The sequence below is a fragment of the Filicampus tigris genome, chromosome 22, assembly GCF_054856515.1.
Source record: "Filicampus tigris isolate MCC_2025a chromosome 22, RoL_Ftig_1.0, whole genome shotgun sequence".
Lineage (NCBI taxonomy): Eukaryota > Metazoa > Chordata > Actinopteri > Syngnathiformes > Syngnathidae > Filicampus > Filicampus tigris.
In genome coordinates, this window is record NC_141238.1 from 6,606,322 (window position 1) to 6,625,892 (window position 19,571).

The window sequence follows — 19,571 nt, forward strand, 5'->3', positions numbered from 1 at the left end:
TTCTCCCCGCAGAGAGGTTAGCTCACCAAAATGCTTCGAGAATGTGTTATTCCCCTCATAACGTCGCACAAATGTCCAGCTGAATCATTCGTATGAAATGTACTGATCTGAAAAGTGTTTCTCTCGCAAAGGTTGCATGGATGTCATTGAATACGTTTCACAGGAGAAAATGACTTAAGGGCAGTTGATGATGGATCGTTTCAACCCTGAGTCATTGACGGTGAATTGAAGGTGTGCTTTACCGCCTCTTTTGTTGACAATGTCGCCGATATCGAAACACGACAACGCTGCAAGAGCAAAAAATGTCATTTGGACTCGTTAGTTCCAATATGTCTGAATGGACGCGCACTTTTTAATTAATACAGAAGCCAGTACTAACTCGATTGCAGTTTGAATCAGTCATAGTTTGTCAGATGTGCATCCGCGTTGTCAAGAGGCTAATGAGGTTGCGTCCTCCCCGCGAAGAGGAAATGCCCACAAAGAGGGAAAATTTGACCTTGCTTAACAGGGAACTGTCGGACACATGGCCCGGGGCTAACTTTGCATCCACCCGGGTATGAATATCCCACGAAGGGGCCTTTTAATGTGGAAATTAAACAAAGCACACACACACACACACCGTTTTGAATTATAAATGTATCATTTCAAGCAATATCAATTAAGGCTACCGCTATGGACTTTACCTCGATAATAAGGAGGGTCAAATTGGGTCTTTGGTGAAATGTATTACTCTATTAATGACAATATGATGAGAAAAATTCAACCGAATGTCTTAAATGTTTTGAATTTAGTCTAGAATTACAGAATCAAGCGCATAATACATAAAGAAACAACAACAAAGGTTAAACACTTCATATTTTTAAAATCACTTCACTGTATATGTTTTGCATTATCCAACAATAATTCCATATTCCATGTTAAATGTTACCATAAAGTTTCAGTTCATGTTTATTGAGATAGATACTAAAAGTTTTTATTTTGGTTTGTGACTATTTATTGGAACTAATGATTAGCTTTTTTTCTCTCAGTCTACCTAGCCACCCGCCTGTCTAATTATCCAATTTAACTTAAAGGGTCTAAAAAAATTACTAAACAATGTTTTTAAGTACAAATAATTTTTCTTTGTTCATCTATCTATATCAAACACATGCCACAGGTGCAATTAACCTATGCATATACAGTACCTGGCTGTTGCTAGTCATAAAATACAAAAAGTCATAGCACACAGACACACACGCATTAAATATATGTTGAAGTAAACCTATCCATCATGAGAATTATTAACTTTATTTATTAATTTCTTAATTTATTTTGCACTTTTTTAGTTTCTGATTTGTTTTTCAGAGGTTTTTTTTCCAGAATAAATTGTTTTTGCTTTTCTGAATATTTTTTACCCCTGTTTTTTGGAATATTTTTTCCCTTGTTTTCAGATTTATTTTATTTTATTAAGAAAGACAAAAAAAAGAGGAAACATTCTGAAAAACAGAAAACATATTTCATAAAACAGACGAAAATACTCTGAAAAACAAAGTTAAAAAAATAATACATATTTATTAAAGTAAATGCAATACACTAGTAAAATACAAATATATGTTATTCAAAATGTCAAAAAGTAATTTCATGTCATTTTTTCATGGACGATTGAAGTTGGCGAGTTTTGGACTACGTTTCCCACAAAGCCCCGCGGCCCTTGGCCCCGCCCCCGCGTACCTCTCCACAGCGTTCATGCGCGTCTGTGGGGCTCCTCAAATCCACACAGAGCAACTGCGAGCCGAGAGAAGCGCAGCGCTCACTAACAAAAGTTTGACCAAAGGAATGGGAAAGTGCGAGACCACCGCTTTTCTTTCCCTCGTCACCATTATGATGACAACAACTCGGAAGAGGATTTAAAAGGATCTACTCGAGTCCGCCAGCATCGCAACATTTGAGGATTTTTCTCACTCTTTGGGGGATTTGCCAAGCGAGAAAAAAAAAAAAAAACTTCTGAGCTGTCTTCTGAGTTGGACGGCGAAAGTAAAATGTATTCGCGCACTTTAGCGTGTTCCCTGCTGTTCTTATTCCATTTTTGGGGTACGCATTGCGGGCTTGCTGCGAACACAAGGACGTGTCCGGCTCCGTGCGCTTGTTCTGGGGATCTAGTGGACTGCAGTCGACTGAAAAGGGGACAAATCCCCAAATCTCTCCCGGAATGGACAGTTCAACTGTAAGTTGATTTATTTTCCTCCTTTTTTTTTTTATTTATTTTTTTATTACTGCGAGTTTTACGCTCAAATGAGCAGTGGAGGGCGAGTTTGGCAATGGGATGATCCACATTCCTGTCCCAGTAAAAAGTGGCTGGCTTGGAAACCACATGAGGAGCATACGATTGCTAAAACTGCCCCTTTACGTTACTCTGGCTAAACTTTTTTTTTTTTACACATCAATGTGCCTTTGTGTAAAGCTGGGATAATTGTAAACTAATCGTTTCAGTGCGTGTCGGTTTGTTATTGTTCCGGTTATAAAGGAGGTATAGTGTAAAAAGTGTAGAAGCAGTGTTATTAGATTATTTTTGACACACATTTGGGATTATAATCTGTTAAAAATCCAGTTCAGTGGTCAAGTGTCAATATCACAACATGAATCAAATGGAGTGTTTTTCCCAACAGTGCTCTCTGTTTCTCATTCGTCCACAACTTTACTGGCAAGCTCTTCTTGTAGTCTACTTTACAGATAATTCATCTTACTGGATTTTTTTTCTTCTTTTTATTAGCCCGCATTTGGTTTACATTTTGATCCGAGCCCTTGTCCCAAAAGCTCATACATTTGAATTCTTCAGGTTGAGCAGTCGCAGCTCTGGAAACTTTTACGTTTGCCAGAGAAAACAGACCGAGGCCGCCTCGTAATCAAGACTGGCCTTCCAAAGGAAATTTAAAAAAAAAAAAAAGGAAAAGAAAAAAAAAAAAAGGTGGTGGTGGGGGGGGGGGGGTTTGGACATGGAGGGGGTGAATTCTTTTCACTCTGGCATGCTAATTTACGAGTGGCTCTCCGGCACATGGCGGGGCCCCTTTGTTTTCCAGCACCCCATTATTTCTGCTGAATTAGCAACACCAGAGCCATGGTACTGATTAAGGAGGGGCACGTAGTAGTTTGCAATAAAACGGGGGAGGAGAAAAGGGAAAGCAGGCAAGAGGAGGACGAAGAAGAAGCCACGCAAACGTGGGAGGTTGCATTACAACATCGTCAAGATGCCCTTATTCCCTTTAGACTTGAAAAGCGTATTAAATGGTGAGCGGTGACATGCGGCGTCATCCTTTCATCGACTTCTCATCGTTTGCTAAATCAAACGCTCAGTTGTTTTGTTGTTTTGGTTTATCTGGGGATTCCACCTCACGTTTGTAGCAACGGGAATGTTTTCACTTTGATTTCGGGAAGGGGACAGTATACGAGCACGCTGCATTTTTATAGAGGGTAAAATACTTTTATAAATGATGGGCAATACAAAGTAGGGTTTTGTATTAGTTGGAAGACGCTGACATGTTTCCCCCCGGCAAAGCGCTAACTAGTTAGCTCAACACCGCCGCTGCCGATCAGAGCCGAGTAGCGTGCTCCAATTTGCCTCGATTGCTTTATAGCAAACCTCGCTGAATGTGATTTCATTCACTTTTAAATAGGGCTGTAACGATTAATCGAATAAGCGATTCGAATCGAGGCGAATCGAACTCTGACATCTCCGCACTCACAAGCCCTATACAGCAACGTCTAACAAAAGACACCATACCTAGATCATTAGAACATACTAATTTTTAATTAGCGTGCTAAAAAATCATGTTTACATTTTTTTTCCATTCCAGATGCATAGCACATTTTGAATGTGTAGATCAAATTACACGCTTGCGCCAAACACCGTTCGTATTGCGTTTGTGGATGAGACAAGCATGGTGGTGATTTAAAAAAAAATAAATAATCGAATCGAAAATCGGGAACTGAAAATCGAAAATCGAATCGGGGCTTCGGTGAATCGTTACATCCCTACTTTTCAACCGGACAACAAAGCATCACGACGCTCAGATGTGACAATTATGACGGCGCCGAAGCGCAAATTCTATACAACTCGAGTCAACCGGCCAATCAGAGACTCGCTCTTTCGAGTCTTCATTCACTTTTCAGCCCCTGATAAGAGTGTCGCGCCCGCGCGTTCTCGCGCATTATGCAGGCCGCGGCCCGCACATGCGTTGTTATCTCGCCGTACTGCCCGGCCAGCTTTGTGAGGGAAGTGGAAGTGTCGGAGCTCCTCGGGGTTTATCTGGGCATCGTGATAGGACACCTTTCCCATATGGCCTCCGGGACTGGAACTAAAACAACAACAATGCACAGCTGTGTTCTTTAAAAAGGCTCAAGAAGTGGTTCAATTTAATTTAACAGCAAAAAGGGAAACACCCAAAACCAGGCCACCTGAAATTTCACCAGAGGTGTTCCAAACAAAGTGTAGCTTTTCTGAATACATTACTAGGCTCCTCCCCTCCTTCCAGTGTAACTTGATGGATTCCAGATGAGGGAGGAGGGTGGGGTGGGGGGGTGTCAAGAAAAAAGGGGGTCTGGCATCACGGCGTCGATTCGTGCGCACGAGGCCCCGCTTGGCAGAGCCATCGTGCCGGTTTTCGGGCGCCTCTTCAAAACAAGGCCGCAAAAAAAAAAAAAAAAAAAAAATGAGAAGGAAGCATGATTCGCCCGCCTCTTCTGACTCGTGGCCAAGTACAGCTCGAGTTAGGCCGGGACGAATTTGAGCTCCAAAAGAGGTCCCTGCCAAAATGAAGATGGAACGCAATTCCAGGCGAAAAAAATGGCAACCAGGTGGCCTGACTCGCTTCCCAGACACTTAAAACCTTGACCTATTGTCTCCATCAAAAACTTGAAACAGAAGACAAGCGGTACCGTCCAGTCGTAAAACCTCCAGTCCAAAATCCGTCGGCAGGTTTGGACTTCCTCCCCGCTCGCGAGGGCAAAGTCGTGCCTGAGTAGCGGATCCGTTTGTTGCTTTTGGCCAGATTTGTCAGCGCGGCCTGGAGACGAGGCGAGATTTTTGGCGTGTGCTTTTCCTCTTGTGTCAGAAAGACAGAAGGAAGAACATGAGCAGCATTAAGCCTTCTTTACTACCTCTTGGGCTCAAATGTGGAAAAAACGGATCAATGTGTTGTTTGGATTTCACTTAACATTAAAAAAAAAAAAAAATTGCAACATTTATAACGTACAAAGTTGATCAATTCAGCGATTAAATTTGGAGACTTCGTGCAGACGCACAATCTGGTGTGGCTTTCACTTTACTGCACTGTGTTTTTTGGGGACGTAGTGTTATTGAAGCTACATTTCACTCTGTTGACAGTAGGGCTGCTCGATTATGAAAAAAATATTAAACGTTTTTGGGGTAATAATTGAAATCACGATGATTCCAAACGATCATTTATTTTTTGGTAGAAAACAAGAAAATTTTTTTAAAAATATATATATAAAGGCAAATTTCTTTCAAACACTAACAAAATGTATACAATTTGTTATTACAAAATGAATAAATTCAAGTATGATTTCCTTGCGTGTAAGCAAACAGTGTGTTGGATATAAATTCATATTAATAATCGTTTTTTTTTTTTTATGATTATGCCAATTTTGTAATCGTGGAGTGAAATAATTAGGGATGTAACGATTCACTCAAGCCCCGATTCGATTCGATTTTCAGTTCCGGATTTTCGATTTGTTTCGATTTTTGAAAAATTGCGACCACGCCTGTCTCTGTGCACTAGTGTGGTTCTGCAGCCATCCACAAACGCAACACGCAATCATGTTTGGCGCAAAAAGCATCATTTGATCTCCACATTCAAAATGTGCTCTGCATCCAGAAATGACATCATTTTCTAGATGAATTTAATCAACTCGATTTTCGATTCATCGAATCGAGCCCAAGCCATTTGAAACCCGATTTTCGATTCATCGTTACACCCGTGGTAATGATTGTAATTGAATTTCACAAAACGTGCGTGAGAGAGGCGCTGTGGCTGAGGAGTATCTGCTGTTTGCTTTCGTGACTGCGCCCTGCAGGCGGCCGACCGCAACTGCCCGGAAATTCGGATGCTACTTACATGTGGAAGCAGACCCACCCTACAAAAGTCTTTGTCGAACGGCACAACGAGAAGCTATGCGCAACTATTTTCCCCAAGACATCTTTGTTTGCGCTGTTAATGCGCAGCGTAATTACATTTATGTAGCGCCTGAGTAATATGGCCCGTGGTGTGTACTTTCCCTTTATTTATTTATTTTTTTTCTTCTCCCTCCCGTCTTCCTAGGGACCTGAGCCATAACAAATTGCAGGTGCTCGACGGCACTTTGTTTTCCAAGCTGCGACGTCTGAATGAAATGTAAGTGCGGCGGCTGGTGCCCGGAGCGCCCCCGGAGTAAACACAAAACGTGCGCCGCGCTCTATTTTGAACCGTCTCCCTTTCTCTTTCGCAGCAAGCTGAGCCACAACGAGCTGGAATCGGTACCCGATTTTGGGCCGTACGCGTCGAACATCACCGCACTGGTTCTGTAAGTAAAACCGCCAAGGGGGGTGGGGGATGGGTGGGGGGGGGGGTGGGGGGAGTTGGCGTGGGGGTACTTGGGCTGTCACTTGTAGCGCTGCCTTCCCCGGAGAGGGCGCCAAGCTTTTTGGCCGAGTGGGTTCCCAGACTGGGCAGTCGCAGACATGGCAGCTGGCCCCAGACAGGTCACGTGGTCAAAAATAAATGCCAGTGGAAATGTTTTGTTTGGTGGCTCCTGCTGCTGATGTATTTTTAACCCGCAAAGAAAGATGGGAATCGGCGACGGTGGCTTTTCTGGACTAAAACCGTTTTCATTATAAGCATTCAAAAACACGCAGTGTTCCCAATGAAGCCTTTCGATTTTTTTTTTTTTTTTTTTTTTCTTTCCTACCCTCTAATATCACAACTCAATATTATGAAGTGAAAAATCGGCAATCGTCTTTGCGTGAAGTTATTTGGGAAGAATGTATCCGTCTCCTGGCTTGACGAGGAGAACGCCTCATCAAGCCCCGACACGAAGCCCCGCGGCCGCCGCGGGGCGTTGGCGTGTCGATTTGTTTTCCCGTTCGGCGCCCAAATGTCGCCTCCGGCTACGTGTTGTCATCCAGTACAAAAGACGGACTGGATTTCAGGATTTTTTTCAGGAACAACCTTTACGCCGCGGGGCGGTCTGCCGCGATACATTTGTCATTTTCAAACAATTACGTTTGATGAAAACGCTGGAAAGTTTGAATTGGTGGGCGGATCCTTTCACTGATTTTAAGATTGCTGCCCTCGGCAAGTGCTGCAATCTAGTAAATTAGGCGACATTATCCTTTTTTATGTACTTTCTAAACTAAAAGGGTTGAATTAAAATCCGTATTTCAGCACGGTGAGCTATTGGTTAGCATGTCCGATTAGAGATACTTTTTTTCAGGGCCGATACCGATTATCAGTCGTCAAGGAGGCCGATAGCCGATATTTGGAGCCGATATTCATTTTCAGTAAAAAAGGGAAATATTGGCATCAAAATCCAAAGACAAATGTACTCTTAACTTTGTTGTAACATCTTTAAGCATGCTTATTGAAGAATGTTTCAGGTTTGCAGAATGGAAAACTTAGCTCCACGTCGTTTTCTGCAGTAAATGAATTTCAAAATGACAGACATGTTCAACTTTCACATATCCTTGTTTTGATTTCCACAAATTTTTAATTGATTTATTAGCGACCGGCAGAGTTAAAAAAAAAAAAAAAAGGTCGATGCAGATATTCGTCAAAAAGCCAAATATCGGTGCCGATAATCGGCCCGGACGATAATCGGTCCATCCCTGCGTCCGATTCGCAGTTCGAATCCCATCACATCGACAACAGCAGCAAAGACTCGAAATATTCCATACTTGTTTCCTTGTGCCTCAAAGACAGAATAAGCTCCAGCCCACCAAAAATGGAAGGATGGAGCCATGTTTTTTCTGGTGTGTGTGTGTGTGTGTGATTTAAAGACAACACTGTTGACCTTGAAAGTTGCTTATTGTGCCTGCAAATGAGCCTGCGTTGTCAATCCAAACTGTTCGCATCTGGCGGTGGCAAGAACATACTGTAATTCTTTTCAAATGTGTTGAAAGCAAAATGAAATGCAAGAGAGAGACCACAAAGCAAAAAAAAAAAAAAAAAAAAAAAAAAAAAAATCACTCACTGCCGTTCTCACCGCCCGTGTTGCGTGACACCCTCTTTTTCTCATAGCATTTTTTTCCCCCCCCCTTCCCTCTCTCTCTCCAGTGGAACATTTTTTTTCTTGAATTTCTCTCCCTCCTTCAATTTCTCTGAGCTGGGAGGGTAGTAAAGGAGGGGTGGGGGGCGGCGGGGGGGGGGGGGGAGACCTCAGGGTATCAAATACCACCTATTCAAACAGCCAGTCAGACATAGCGGCAGCTCTCGCCGACATCCTTGACCTCGCAGCTTCGAGTAAAAACAAACGGCAATAACCCTGCAGCTGGTAGTAATTGAGTCGCGATCATCTTAATTAATTGAACAATTTCCCAGGAATTTACGGAGGGAGAGGGGGAGGGGGGGCGGGGGTCTACCCCAGCGCCACTAAATCCCCAAGACCTCGTTGCAACAAATGACCTGTCGATCTGATCGCAAGTTCCGCGGGGTCGCAACCGCGTGGGAAAAGGGGGGGGGGGGAAAAAAAAGGATGAGCCTCGCATTCACTCACGCCATTGGGCGAAACTCCTTGGCGAGCGTTGGGCATTTCGGATTGCGCCGCCCGACTGTAAAGCCGATCAATCACCGGCGCGGGACGCGCGCGGAGGGGAACATTTCCACGGCAAGTCCTGGGTTTCATTACAGGCGCCACTGCAGCGGGAGCGAGTCGTCAGATGACTCCTCAAAACTCAGTTCGCCTTCCAATAGGAAATACCACGCGCGCACACACACACACGCACTCTCCGCCACCACACACACACGCACACACAATCATAGACTGACAGTTTTAGCAAAAGCAACCTCAGTCTTAAAGCGCTCCCAGCACTGAAAGTTGCAGCAACATGTCCAATTGAGAGGCGCTATGCTAGCCCAAGCCCGGTTGTGGTGCACTATTTTGCAACTTTGACAGATTTTATCACTTCAAGTTTGAATGCGGATGCAATGTGAGAAAATACCAACAAAGGTTGCGCTACTCGTAGTACGTCCACTTTTGATTGACTTCAGGCCAGGGGTGATTATTGGCAAGGATGTTGCAACGCGATACGGATCACGCCCACGATATTATCGCGATATTTGCGATGGTCTGCCCGGTTAATATCAAAATGACATGTAGAGATGAGAAATTGAGTCAAAACTATTTGCTTCTAAGCATCTTATTTATTATTTGTGTTTTTGCACACTTTCAAAAAAAAAAAAAGATAACACTCCCGTCATTAAATCGATATTAGAAGCTGAGAAATCGCGATATATTGGCAAATCGACTACTCCAAGCTAGCTTGTTTGACGTCAAAATAGTTTTGGGACTTTTTGATTAGCTGGGTCAAATCGTTTGAGGCGTCTCTCTAAACCCCCCCGAGAGAGGAACTGGAAAGACTGGTTCTCGTGAGTCTTCTCCTCTCAGCGGTCAATCAAAGGGAACATGAAAACTGAGATACATGTGGCGCTTTTGTTTCGGGGGCCGGGGGCTTTGGTGTGTGCAAATCTCTTAACAAAGGAGCTGCCTGTGCAGTTTTATTGGTGACAATGATCCTTTTTTTTTTTTTTTTTGAAAGATCAGGATATGACCTAGTCTTTAGGAATCCTAGTTGGTCTGCATTCATGTGCTACATGCGATCCCAAATGCATCTCCAGTCATGCCGTTGGAAGGTCTGACTCAAAACTAGCTTGGATGTTCCTTGTATTTCACATCGCAACTTTTCCGGATGACTGATTGATTTTTTTTGGACATCAATGCACAAATTCAGCGTTTGGTAGGCCAATGGCCAGGGTGCTACAACCAAATTCTGACAAGGCGTCCACTTCATACGCGTCGCTTCATCCGTCCCGTAGGACACTCGATGGACTCTGGTGGACGGTGGGGGTGCAAGCCAAGGGGGGCTTGCGAGCACCGCAATGAATACTGAAAACAAGGCCTGTCGTCTGGTACAGTGGAGGGAATTCCTGCCCCCCCCCCCCCCCAACCCCCCTCCCCTTTTTGGCTAGCTCCGCAGCACAGTGCGATGCACAAAGAGGGCACTGTACAGCCTCTGTTTATAACCAAGCAGTCCCTGCACTGCAATTTAGGAGGCGTGCAGCTCAGGAAATTGCTGGCCTCTGCCAAGGCATGCTTTCACTGAGGGAATGGTATTCATCAGCCAAGTAATTGGCAGGTTACTTTTTTTTTTTTTTTTTTTTAATACCTTGTTAGTAATTACCTTATAAACAAAATAACACATCACTAAACAGAATGGTTGTTTGGCGCGACGGCATCGATCACATCGGGCAATTTGCTGAAAGCGTCGCATCGGGTGGTAGGCTTGTGACGGTCCGTCGTTGTTGTTAGTAGCCGCCGGCTAATTGAGGAACGCCGCTGTTTGCGTACGCGGCGATGCGGGACGGGCGCGCGGCGCTGCTCAAACGCACAGTATTTGGGTCATTTATTGGAGCAACGGCGTCTGTGTTTTCAGAGCAAACAACAGGTTCTCCAAGATCGCCACGGAGCAGCTCAGGCCTTTCCTCGCCCTGGAAACGCTCGACCTCAGCAACAACAACATCGTGGAAATCAAGGCCAACTCCTTCCCCGCTTTGCCCCTCAAGAACTTGTGAGTCTTTGCTCATGGATTTTTTTTTTTTTTTACATCAACCATATAGTAGTACATGAACCACAATATAGCGGGGGAACACTGTATTTTCAATTTCATTTTAAAGGTGTCAACTATTCAAACGTAACATTTCGGACGCATTTTTTTTCCCGCTCAGATTCCTCAACAACAATCGCATCTCCTCGCTGGAGACAGGTTGCTTCACCAATCTGTCCAGCAGTCTTCAGGTCCTCCGACTCAACCGCAACCGCCTCTCCTCCATCCCAGCCAAAATATTCCAACTGCCCAACTTGCAACACCTGTAAGATTCTGGTTTTTTGGTTTTTTTAACTTGACAACTATTTAGGGTTGCGAAGTGAATTTGTGGGAATTAAAATATGGCTCTTAATAGGGAACTATTAATTACAGGGATGTAACGATCAATTGAAAAATCGATTTAAAATCGATTCGCTCCGATTAATCGATTCAATTAATCGAAAATATTTTTTTTCATCTAAAAAATGATGTTTTGAACGTTTTTTTTTTCATTCCAGATGCATAGCACATTTTGAATGTGTAGATCAAATAATGCTTTTGCGCCTAACATCATTGCGTGTTGCGTTTGCGGATGGCTGCAGAACCACACTAGTGCACGGAGACAAGCATGGTGGCAATTTCTAAAAAAAATCAAATCGAAAATCGGGAACTGAAAATCGAATCGGGGCTGGAGTGAACCGTTACATCCCTAATTAATTACTATAATTGGGGAAAATACATTTGAGTAGAATATGTACAATGAAAATGTATAATTGACCCTCATTGAAATCCACTGGGAAAAAAAAAAAAATCTCCCCCAAACGCAGATAAGCAGTCAATACCCCAGAAAATGAAGAATGGATTGTTCAGTGAAAGAATATCTTATGTGTGTTTCAGGGAGCTAAGCCGCAATCGAGTGCGCAGGGTGGAAGGCTTGACGTTCCACGGTCTGCAGGCCCTTCGCTCTCTGAAGATGCAGAGGAACGGCCTGAATCGCTTAATGGACGGGGCCTTCTGGGGCCTCGGCAATATGGAAGTCCTGTAAGCGCTTCGGCAAATTGATCCGGGCTCTGTTGGTCGAAGCCCCCCCGAGTGTTCCGAGCAGACTTTGGTGTGTGGTCCCGCAGGCAGCTGGACTACAACAACCTGACGGAGGTGAGCAAGGGCTGGCTGTACGGCCTGCTGACTCTGCAGCAGCTCCACCTCGGCCACAACGCCATCAGCAGGATCCGACCCGACGCCTGGGAGTTCTGCCAAAAACTCAGCGAGCTGTGAGTCCGGGCCCCTCGCTTAACCCCCCCCTCCTGTTACTCCCGCCTCACTTTCCATTCACTCGGTGAACTCCCAACACTTCATTGCCTTGGCCTCTCCTGCTCTCTGGCACCCCCGCCTGCCCTTCCTCACACTGTCGCTCCTCCTGACGCCAAGAACAAATACGCACAAACAAAGCACTGTCTCTTGTGTTTTACAAACAAAAGCGGCGGCAAAATAGCGCTACTTTTTAGCCAGTCAGTCCGTTTCCCCAAACTCTGAGGCAATACGACCAGATTGGATTGCTCTAGATTACATTGCCTTTGTTGTGACTGTTGTTTATAGCAGCAGTCTCTGGGGCTTTTTTTTTTTTGTTTGTTTTGTTTTGTTTTGTTTTTTTTACACCGAGAGGTGGGTTGTTGTCATTTTTTTTCCCCGTTCCTCTCTTTTCACTCACTGTTATCACAAAGCGGCGAGTAAACATGTCGCCAGTCGGCTGGGAACATAGCCAGCTATCTGATTCGCTCTGGGCCAACCCTCCTATCAAGAAACACTATCGCAAACTTTGATGTCCTCTCACTCACGTTAAATACGAGATAATCAAAGTGAAATTGGCTTAATGTGAAGCAACCGTAATGCATTATGCCTTAATTGGCCAGCTGGTCCATGATGGGATTTATTCGAATAACATTACATTTGTTTACAGCGTCATTTTTAATTGGCTGGACGGATAGTTGTGTTCCTGTTCTTATGTCCGTCTCTTCTTTTTTTTTTTTTTTTTTTTTTCCCCCCCTGCAGCAACCTCTCTTCCAACCACTTGTCCCGACTGGAAGAATCCAGTTTCGTCGGACTCAGCCTGCTAGACGAGCTTCACATCGGGAATAACCGTGTCAGTTTCATCGCCGACGGAGCATTTCGAGGCCTCTCCAGCCTGCAGACGCTGTGAGTTACACATTTATATTGAATGCCTTTTAATACGATCTTCCTCGGACTGAAATGTTCCCATAACCACAAAAATGGAAGGGGTCTCACTCCAGCACCCGACATATGGGCACGTTTTTTTTTTTTTTTTTAAATGTGTTCCATGCTGCTCCTTGCCCTTGCACCGCCCACCTCCTTCCACCATCAATCCTCTGCCTGAGTGGGAATATCCTGCCTGATTTGTTTTGGGGATGTGAACTAGATTACCGTGTTGAGGTCTCTCCGTATACATAAAAAAAAAAACCTCCACCCTGACCTCAACACAACCCCTCCTCCTCCTTTTCCTCCACTCAGTCCCTCATCCATCCACCCATCCCCCCCCTACTGCCGTCTTTCCCACAGAGGGACTTCTTAACATTTCGCCTGGTTGAGTTTTTTTTTTTTTGTTTTTACTCGAACCAAATATGAGCTTCGCTGCAAAACGCACAACCTAACCAACCTTCAATCTTGATGACCGAGTGGGAAAAAGACATCGATTGCGATACTTTTAGTGAAGGGGGGGAAAAAAAAAAACAGCATTCTCACATATTGTTTGACTTTTGTCTGTATTTGAAAGGACAAGCACCCATCATGATTAAGGGTGTGGAAAAAAATGAATTTGCCAATATATTGCGATTTTCGGCCGCCCAATATAAGATCGATTTTTCAGCTTCTAATATCGATTTAATGATGGCAGTGTGTAACACTCCATTTTCTTTTTTTTTTTTTTTCCAGAGAAAATGTGCAAAAACACAAATAATAAATAGGATGTTTAGAAGCAAATAGTTTTGACTCAATTTGTCCTCTGATCTATATCTTCTGATTAACATATACAGCAACTTCATTTCTCACCTCTACATGTAATTTTGATATTAAACTGGGCAGAACATCGCAATATCGCGATATCGTGATAATATCGTATCGTGACCCAAGTATCGTGATGCGTATCGTATTGCAACATCCTTGCCAATACTCACCCCTAATCATGATATAAATCTGCTACGTTCATCGACGACAAAGGGATCGGTTTTATCAGAAATTGGACCGCACGCTGTTACACTCAATTTTTATATCTGTCTCTTCTGAAAAGCGATCTCCAAAATAATGAAATCTCCTGGACCATAGAGGACATGAACGGGCCCTTCTCAGCGTTGGACAAACTGAAGAGAATGTAAGTTTGGGATCACTGAAAGTTTTGATTTGGGGAACATGTGAACTCGATCTGCATTTGTCTTTTATTTGCACAGATTTCTGCAAGGAAACCAAATCCGCTCCGTTACCAAGAAGTCCTTCTCTGGCCTGGATGCATTAGAGCACCTGTGAGTCACTTGCATTGTTTCCAAATCCAGAACCAAGAGAATGAGTCTAGTTTTAGTATCATTTCAAGGTTGCCTCTGTGTGTGAACACCAGCTGCATTCGATTGAGGTTTTGTTATTTTGTAGCCATTCCTCCGAGCAGCCAAAAGTTGATTATCACTGCGCATAGTTTTAGTGCTCTGGAGTCCAAACCTTGATTGATGTTTATGCTGCAGTCACGGCTATTCTTTTCACCTAAATGTTTTTTTTTTCCCGCACACCTTTGGGTTTCTACTCTAACACGTCTGCTTTTTTTTTTCCCCTCTCCAGAGACTTAAGCAACAACGCCATCATGTCCATCCAAGCAAATGCTTTCTCTCAGATGAAGAATCTACAAGAGCTGTACGTTTTGTTTTGGGTGTCTTTTCCTTTTTAATAAACATAAGTGAATCGTTGGAAACCAGCCATTTGCAGTTAATGCCAGACAAATGAAATGTTTCTGGATTTTTCGCCCCCCCCCCCCCCCGGCAGGCGTCTGAACACCTCCAGCTTGCTGTGCGACTGCCAGCTCAAGTGGCTTCCAGTCTGGGTGGCAGAACAAACCTTCCTCCCCTGCATTAATGCCAGCTGCGCCCACCCGCAGATGCTGAAGGGCAGGAGCGTGTTCGCCGTCAGCCCCGAGGAGTTCGTGTGCGGTGAGCGAAGCGTTTACACTGGAGAGCAACTCGGCCCCGCATGCCGTCACACCTCGAAAACAGACATTTATACAGCGCCTTTTCCATTTATGAACTGACCCAGATTGTTCAATATTTTCCCCCGACTCCTGGATGAGCAAATGAGTGCCATGGAGGCAAACTGATGGAAATATACTAACCTTTCCGCTTTGCCAGTTACTGTTGTCCCCCTCCTCCCGGGAGCCTCACTTGCCTCCAGCTTTATATTCAAAACTAGATTAAAAACCTGAGTGTTAATGCAGCAAGTGAAATCCTTCTGGTTTCTCCCGCAGATGATTTCCCAAAGCCTCAGATCACCATCCAGCCAGAGACCCAGTCAGCTCTGAAAGGAGCTAACGTGACTTTCGTGTGCTCGGCCGCGAGCTCCAGTGACTCGCCTATGACCTTCGCCTGGAAGAAAGACAACGAGGTCCTGAACGACGCTGAGATCCACAACCAAGCCCACTTGAGGGTGCAGGGAGGTTCCGGTGGCGAGACAGAGGTGACGGAGTATACAACCACCCTGCAGCTGCGTGATGTGCAATTCTCCAGCGAGGGAAAATACCAATGCGTCATCTCCAACCACTTTGGATCCTCTTACTCCACCAAGGCCAGGCTCACTGTTAATAGTAAGTCATCAAGTTCAGACGGGCCAAAATGTACTGCTTGCTAGGAATCCAAATCCTGTCAATCCAAATTCTAACGTCAACTTCTGTTTCCAGTGCTTCCTTCCTTCACCAAAATGCCAACGGACCTGAGTATCCGCGCCGGAGCGACTGCCAGGCTAGAATGCGCCGCAGTGGGTCACCCGTCGCCTCAGATTGCATGGCAGAAGGACGGAGGCACCGACTTCCCCGCCGCCCGCGAGCGGCGAATGCACGTGATGCCGGAGGACGACGTGTTCTTCATCGTGGACGTCAAGACGGAGGACATCGGCGTTTACAGTTGCACGGCTCAGAACATTGCTGGGGCCATTTCTGCCAATGCTACGCTAACGGTCTTGGGTGAGAACAGACCCAGAAAAAACGGTCTTTTGTGTTTTGAAATAGTTCACCTTCCTCACATTTATTTTCCATCCCTTCTGATAGAAACGCCCTCTTTCCTGCGGCCCCTCATGGATCGCACGGTGGCCAAGGGTGAAACGGCCGTCCTCCAATGCATAGCCGGCGGCAGCCCTGCACCGAGACTCAACTGGACCAAAGACGACAGCCCGCTGGTGGTGACCGAGCGCCATTTCTTCGCCGCTGCCAATCAGCTCCTCATCATCGTGGACGCCGCCGAGGCGGATGTTGGGAAGTACACCTGCGAGATGTCCAACGCTCTGGGCACTGAAAGGGGGAACATCAGGCTGTCGGTCATACCCAACCCAAACTGTGACTCTGGAGTGCAAGGAGGGGTCGGGGTCGGGATCATTGGCGGAGCGGGCTCGGATGACGACGGCTGGACCACAGTGGGCATTGTCATTATCGCGGTGGTGTGCTGCGTAGTTGGCACCTCGCTAGTTTGGGTGGTGATCATCTACCACACTCGCAGGCGCAACGAGGACTGCAGTGTCACCAACACAGGTGAGTGCCGCAGTCCTTTCTTCAAACGCAATCAAATCAACCACTCACAAAATTGTTGGGCTACGGAGCCGATCAAAATCATGGAATCACGGTGACCGAAATGTATTGACTTGTGCCACAGATGAGACCAACCTGCCAGCCGATATCCCAAGCTACCTCTCCTCTCAAGGCACCCTTGCAGACCGCCAGGACGGCTACATCCCATCTGAGACCGGGAGCAGCCATCAGTACATGGCGTCATCCATTAGCGGCTTCTACCTACAGCCGAAAGACATGAATGGTACAAGACCCTACCTTTGCTTTCAAGTGTAACAGGCTGAAGTCTCCCTATGTCCCTGACACGATTGTCTTCTTTCCAGGTCTTTGTCAGATGGATACAGGAAGTGAAGCCGAGATGGAAGCGGGGTCCATTGACCCTCTTCTTTGCCATTACCAAGGTCCAATAAGCACACTGCTTCGCCGAGACTTGTACCCAACTGAACTGTCTGAGGTCTACACAGGTGAGCAGGGCTTTTCCATTCTTACCTCTACACCACAATATGTACAAAGTTTGATTCTTCACTGTGCAAAATCTGTTGTCTTCATCAGGGTGTTCCGTCGATTCGAGACCACTTTGCGCCGAGTCCTACGGCGGAAGCCTGACCAGGTCTAAAAGACGGGACTACCTACTCTCAGAGCCCTTTGACCTTTGCTCCTCTACCATCCTGATGCAGCTCCCCAATGCCGGCCTCCATCTCGGCCCCTCCCACCAGCAGACTGGCTGTCGGCCATCCATGGAGGAGGCAGAAGCGGCCAATTACGGCCGCCCTCACGACTGTCCCCCTCCATACAACAGCTTCATGGGTAAGTCAACAAGACCTTCCTCAAGGTGTCCTACCTGGCTTTAACTCATTCATTTTTCTCATCTAGGCACGTTTGGGAAGTCCGCCTGGAGGCCTCAGCAGGAATTGTACTCGGGACACGGCCCACCTCCTGCGATGTGTAACGGGAACAGCCTTCATGAAAACCCTTACACCGCTGCCGACGCGGATTCGGACGGCGAGGGGGACAACCGCAACAAGGACTCGGAATTGGAGCAGAGCCTCGGCGTTTACGAGCGGCCGTTTGACAGCGACAGGACTGACGTCTCTCAGAGCGGAACGCGCTGCTAGCCGAGTGACTTAAGCGACTTTCTGCTCCTGTTTTCATGAAGAGATTACCAAATATGTTGAAAATAATACTTCTACCTCACTGAGTCGACACCTTTGGAATGAAAGACTCCTGAAATGTGCAACAAGTGAATGTAAAAGGGGACATTGCGACAAAAAAGTACAAGCATCTATATGAAGGCTTGTGCTTTTTGTAAACGGCTTCAGTTGAATAAAACAGATGAATATAAACGTTTTATATAAATATTTTATATTTTGTAAATTGTATATAAACAGATGACATTATTTTTGCTTAACATGTCATGTATGGGAATGTTGCAGCCCTGCCAGTTCAGTTATTCCACATTTTTTTGGTTCGTCATTTGCTTTCAATGAAGCAATGTTTTGCACATATGTAAACAGAATAAAAACACCTGAATGTGTGCTGCTACATTCACTGGATAGCATTTCTTAGCGTTGCTTGCAAGTCAGCATATTGCTGCTTTTGAGAGGGCTTTTTGTTCAGACCACCATGGAAGTAAGAGGTGTGTCAGCCCCCCCACTGAGAGAGAATTCTTTAAGACTATTTCAATGTAGGGGTGGCCTACTTTATTGCAATATTTGCTGACTTGCTGCAGAGGCATGTTTTTTTTTTTTTGTTTGTTTTTAAATAGACAGTTTTCAGTTTTTTTCTGCAGTAGGCTAAATGGTTGGAAACTCGGTTGATTATGGATGTTTTTTTTTTTATCATTTAATGTTATCCTAATGAAGTGGTTATGTTCTTGAAATGAACCAACAACAATGAATTTTAAGCTTCTGTTTATAATAACAACAACAAAAACATAACAATATAATTTCTCACTTGCGCAGTCACTACTATAACTACAATTTAGTTGGATTTCCTCCATAAACTCTTACTGTAGATTATAACTGGAAGAACATTTTTTTTTCATGAATTAATTTAATGAAAATACAATTTCTTAACCACTTTAACTCATTAACTGCCAGACATTTTCAGACCCTCTTTTATTTAGCCTAACGTTTGAAAAAAATTGAAAAAAAAATAGAAATAAATTCCTGGGATTGAACGGCTGGACTGTGAAAAGACGCGCAAATTCGTCAATTGCAGTGAATGGGTCAAATAGTCCTTTTGTGGTATAATTCTATTTTTAGTTTTGTTAAAGGTAACTTGCTGTGGAAATTAGCATTTCATCCAGTTGCCATGTACGTTCTAATGATCAATATTTCAAGTTAAGCTAAGACTACGTTTTTGCAACCGCACTCACTCATGATGCAATTTCGAACACGCAACATTCTGAACATTGCTTAATTAGATGCTACGTCCTTTTTGTGTTAAAACCCCCCCCGACTGCAACATCGTGCCACCATATAGCTTAGCCTCAGCTCCACTTTGTTTGGCCAATGACTCATCCCCCTTGCCAGCCTCCCTCTTACTCTGTGGTTTGTTGTTTCAGGCCTCCCACTTCAACTTTTTTTTTTTTGGGGGGGGGGGGGCGGGTGCGCTTGTGCACCAGGGGCTCACTGTTGAAGCTCTTGCAAATGGCCTTTCAGCTCCTTTGGTTGGTAACCAGGGAGGAGAGCTTCTTACGTTGGATCCAGTCTTGGTTTACTATCGCAAAATGCAGTTAAATATTGTTTGAGTCTTCTTGGTCCGTGTTTGGATTCGGCCAGTTTCAATGGAAAATGGGTGCAAGATGTGCTGCTGCATGTCTCATTTCGCTCTCCTCCTCACGGTTTGTTTAAGTACACCTGGCCTTGCCGGCTTGTACGCCTTTACCCCACTGGAAAGGAATGAGGAGAGTTTGTTGGA

General features: G+C 44.9%; 2 protein-coding genes across 2 annotated transcripts in view; one reads left to right on the forward strand and one right to left on the reverse strand.

The window, feature by feature from the left end:
• Nucleotides 1–19,571, reverse strand: part of LOC147126711 (monocarboxylate transporter 2) — a 50,622-nt gene that overhangs the window by 19,854 nt on the left and 11,197 nt on the right. The gene's annotated exons all lie outside the window — the stretch shown is intronic.
• lrig3 (leucine-rich repeats and immunoglobulin-like domains 3) lies at nt 1,767–18,424 on the forward strand. Its single transcript, XM_086022316.1, has 19 exons — nt 1,767–2,203; nt 6,315–6,386; nt 6,481–6,555; nt 10,679–10,813; nt 10,971–11,114; nt 11,726–11,869; nt 11,956–12,099; nt 12,878–13,021; nt 14,130–14,210; nt 14,287–14,358; nt 14,666–14,737; nt 14,867–15,030; nt 15,342–15,677; nt 15,771–16,052; nt 16,137–16,613; nt 16,735–16,893; nt 16,973–17,113; nt 17,202–17,456; nt 17,523–18,424. The coding sequence occupies exons 1-19, from the start codon at nt 2,019–2,021 to the stop codon at nt 17,762–17,764; spliced, it is 3,324 nt and encodes a 1,107-aa protein (XP_085878442.1). The 5' UTR covers nt 1,767–2,018; the 3' UTR covers nt 17,765–18,424.

Excerpts from the sequence above, each read along its gene's own strand:
- lrig3 (XM_086022316.1), top strand. The coding sequence starts at position 2,019 with ATGTATTCGCGCACTTTAGCGTGTTCCCTGCTGTTCTTATTCCATTTT. Across the intron at positions 11,870-11,955 it reads CTCGGCAATATGGAAGTCCT|GCAGCTGGACTACAACAACC; the intron begins GTAAGCGCTTCG and ends GTGGTCCCGCAG. Across the intron at positions 12,100-12,877 it reads TGCCAAAAACTCAGCGAGCT|CAACCTCTCTTCCAACCACT; the intron begins GTGAGTCCGGGC and ends CCCCCCCTGCAG.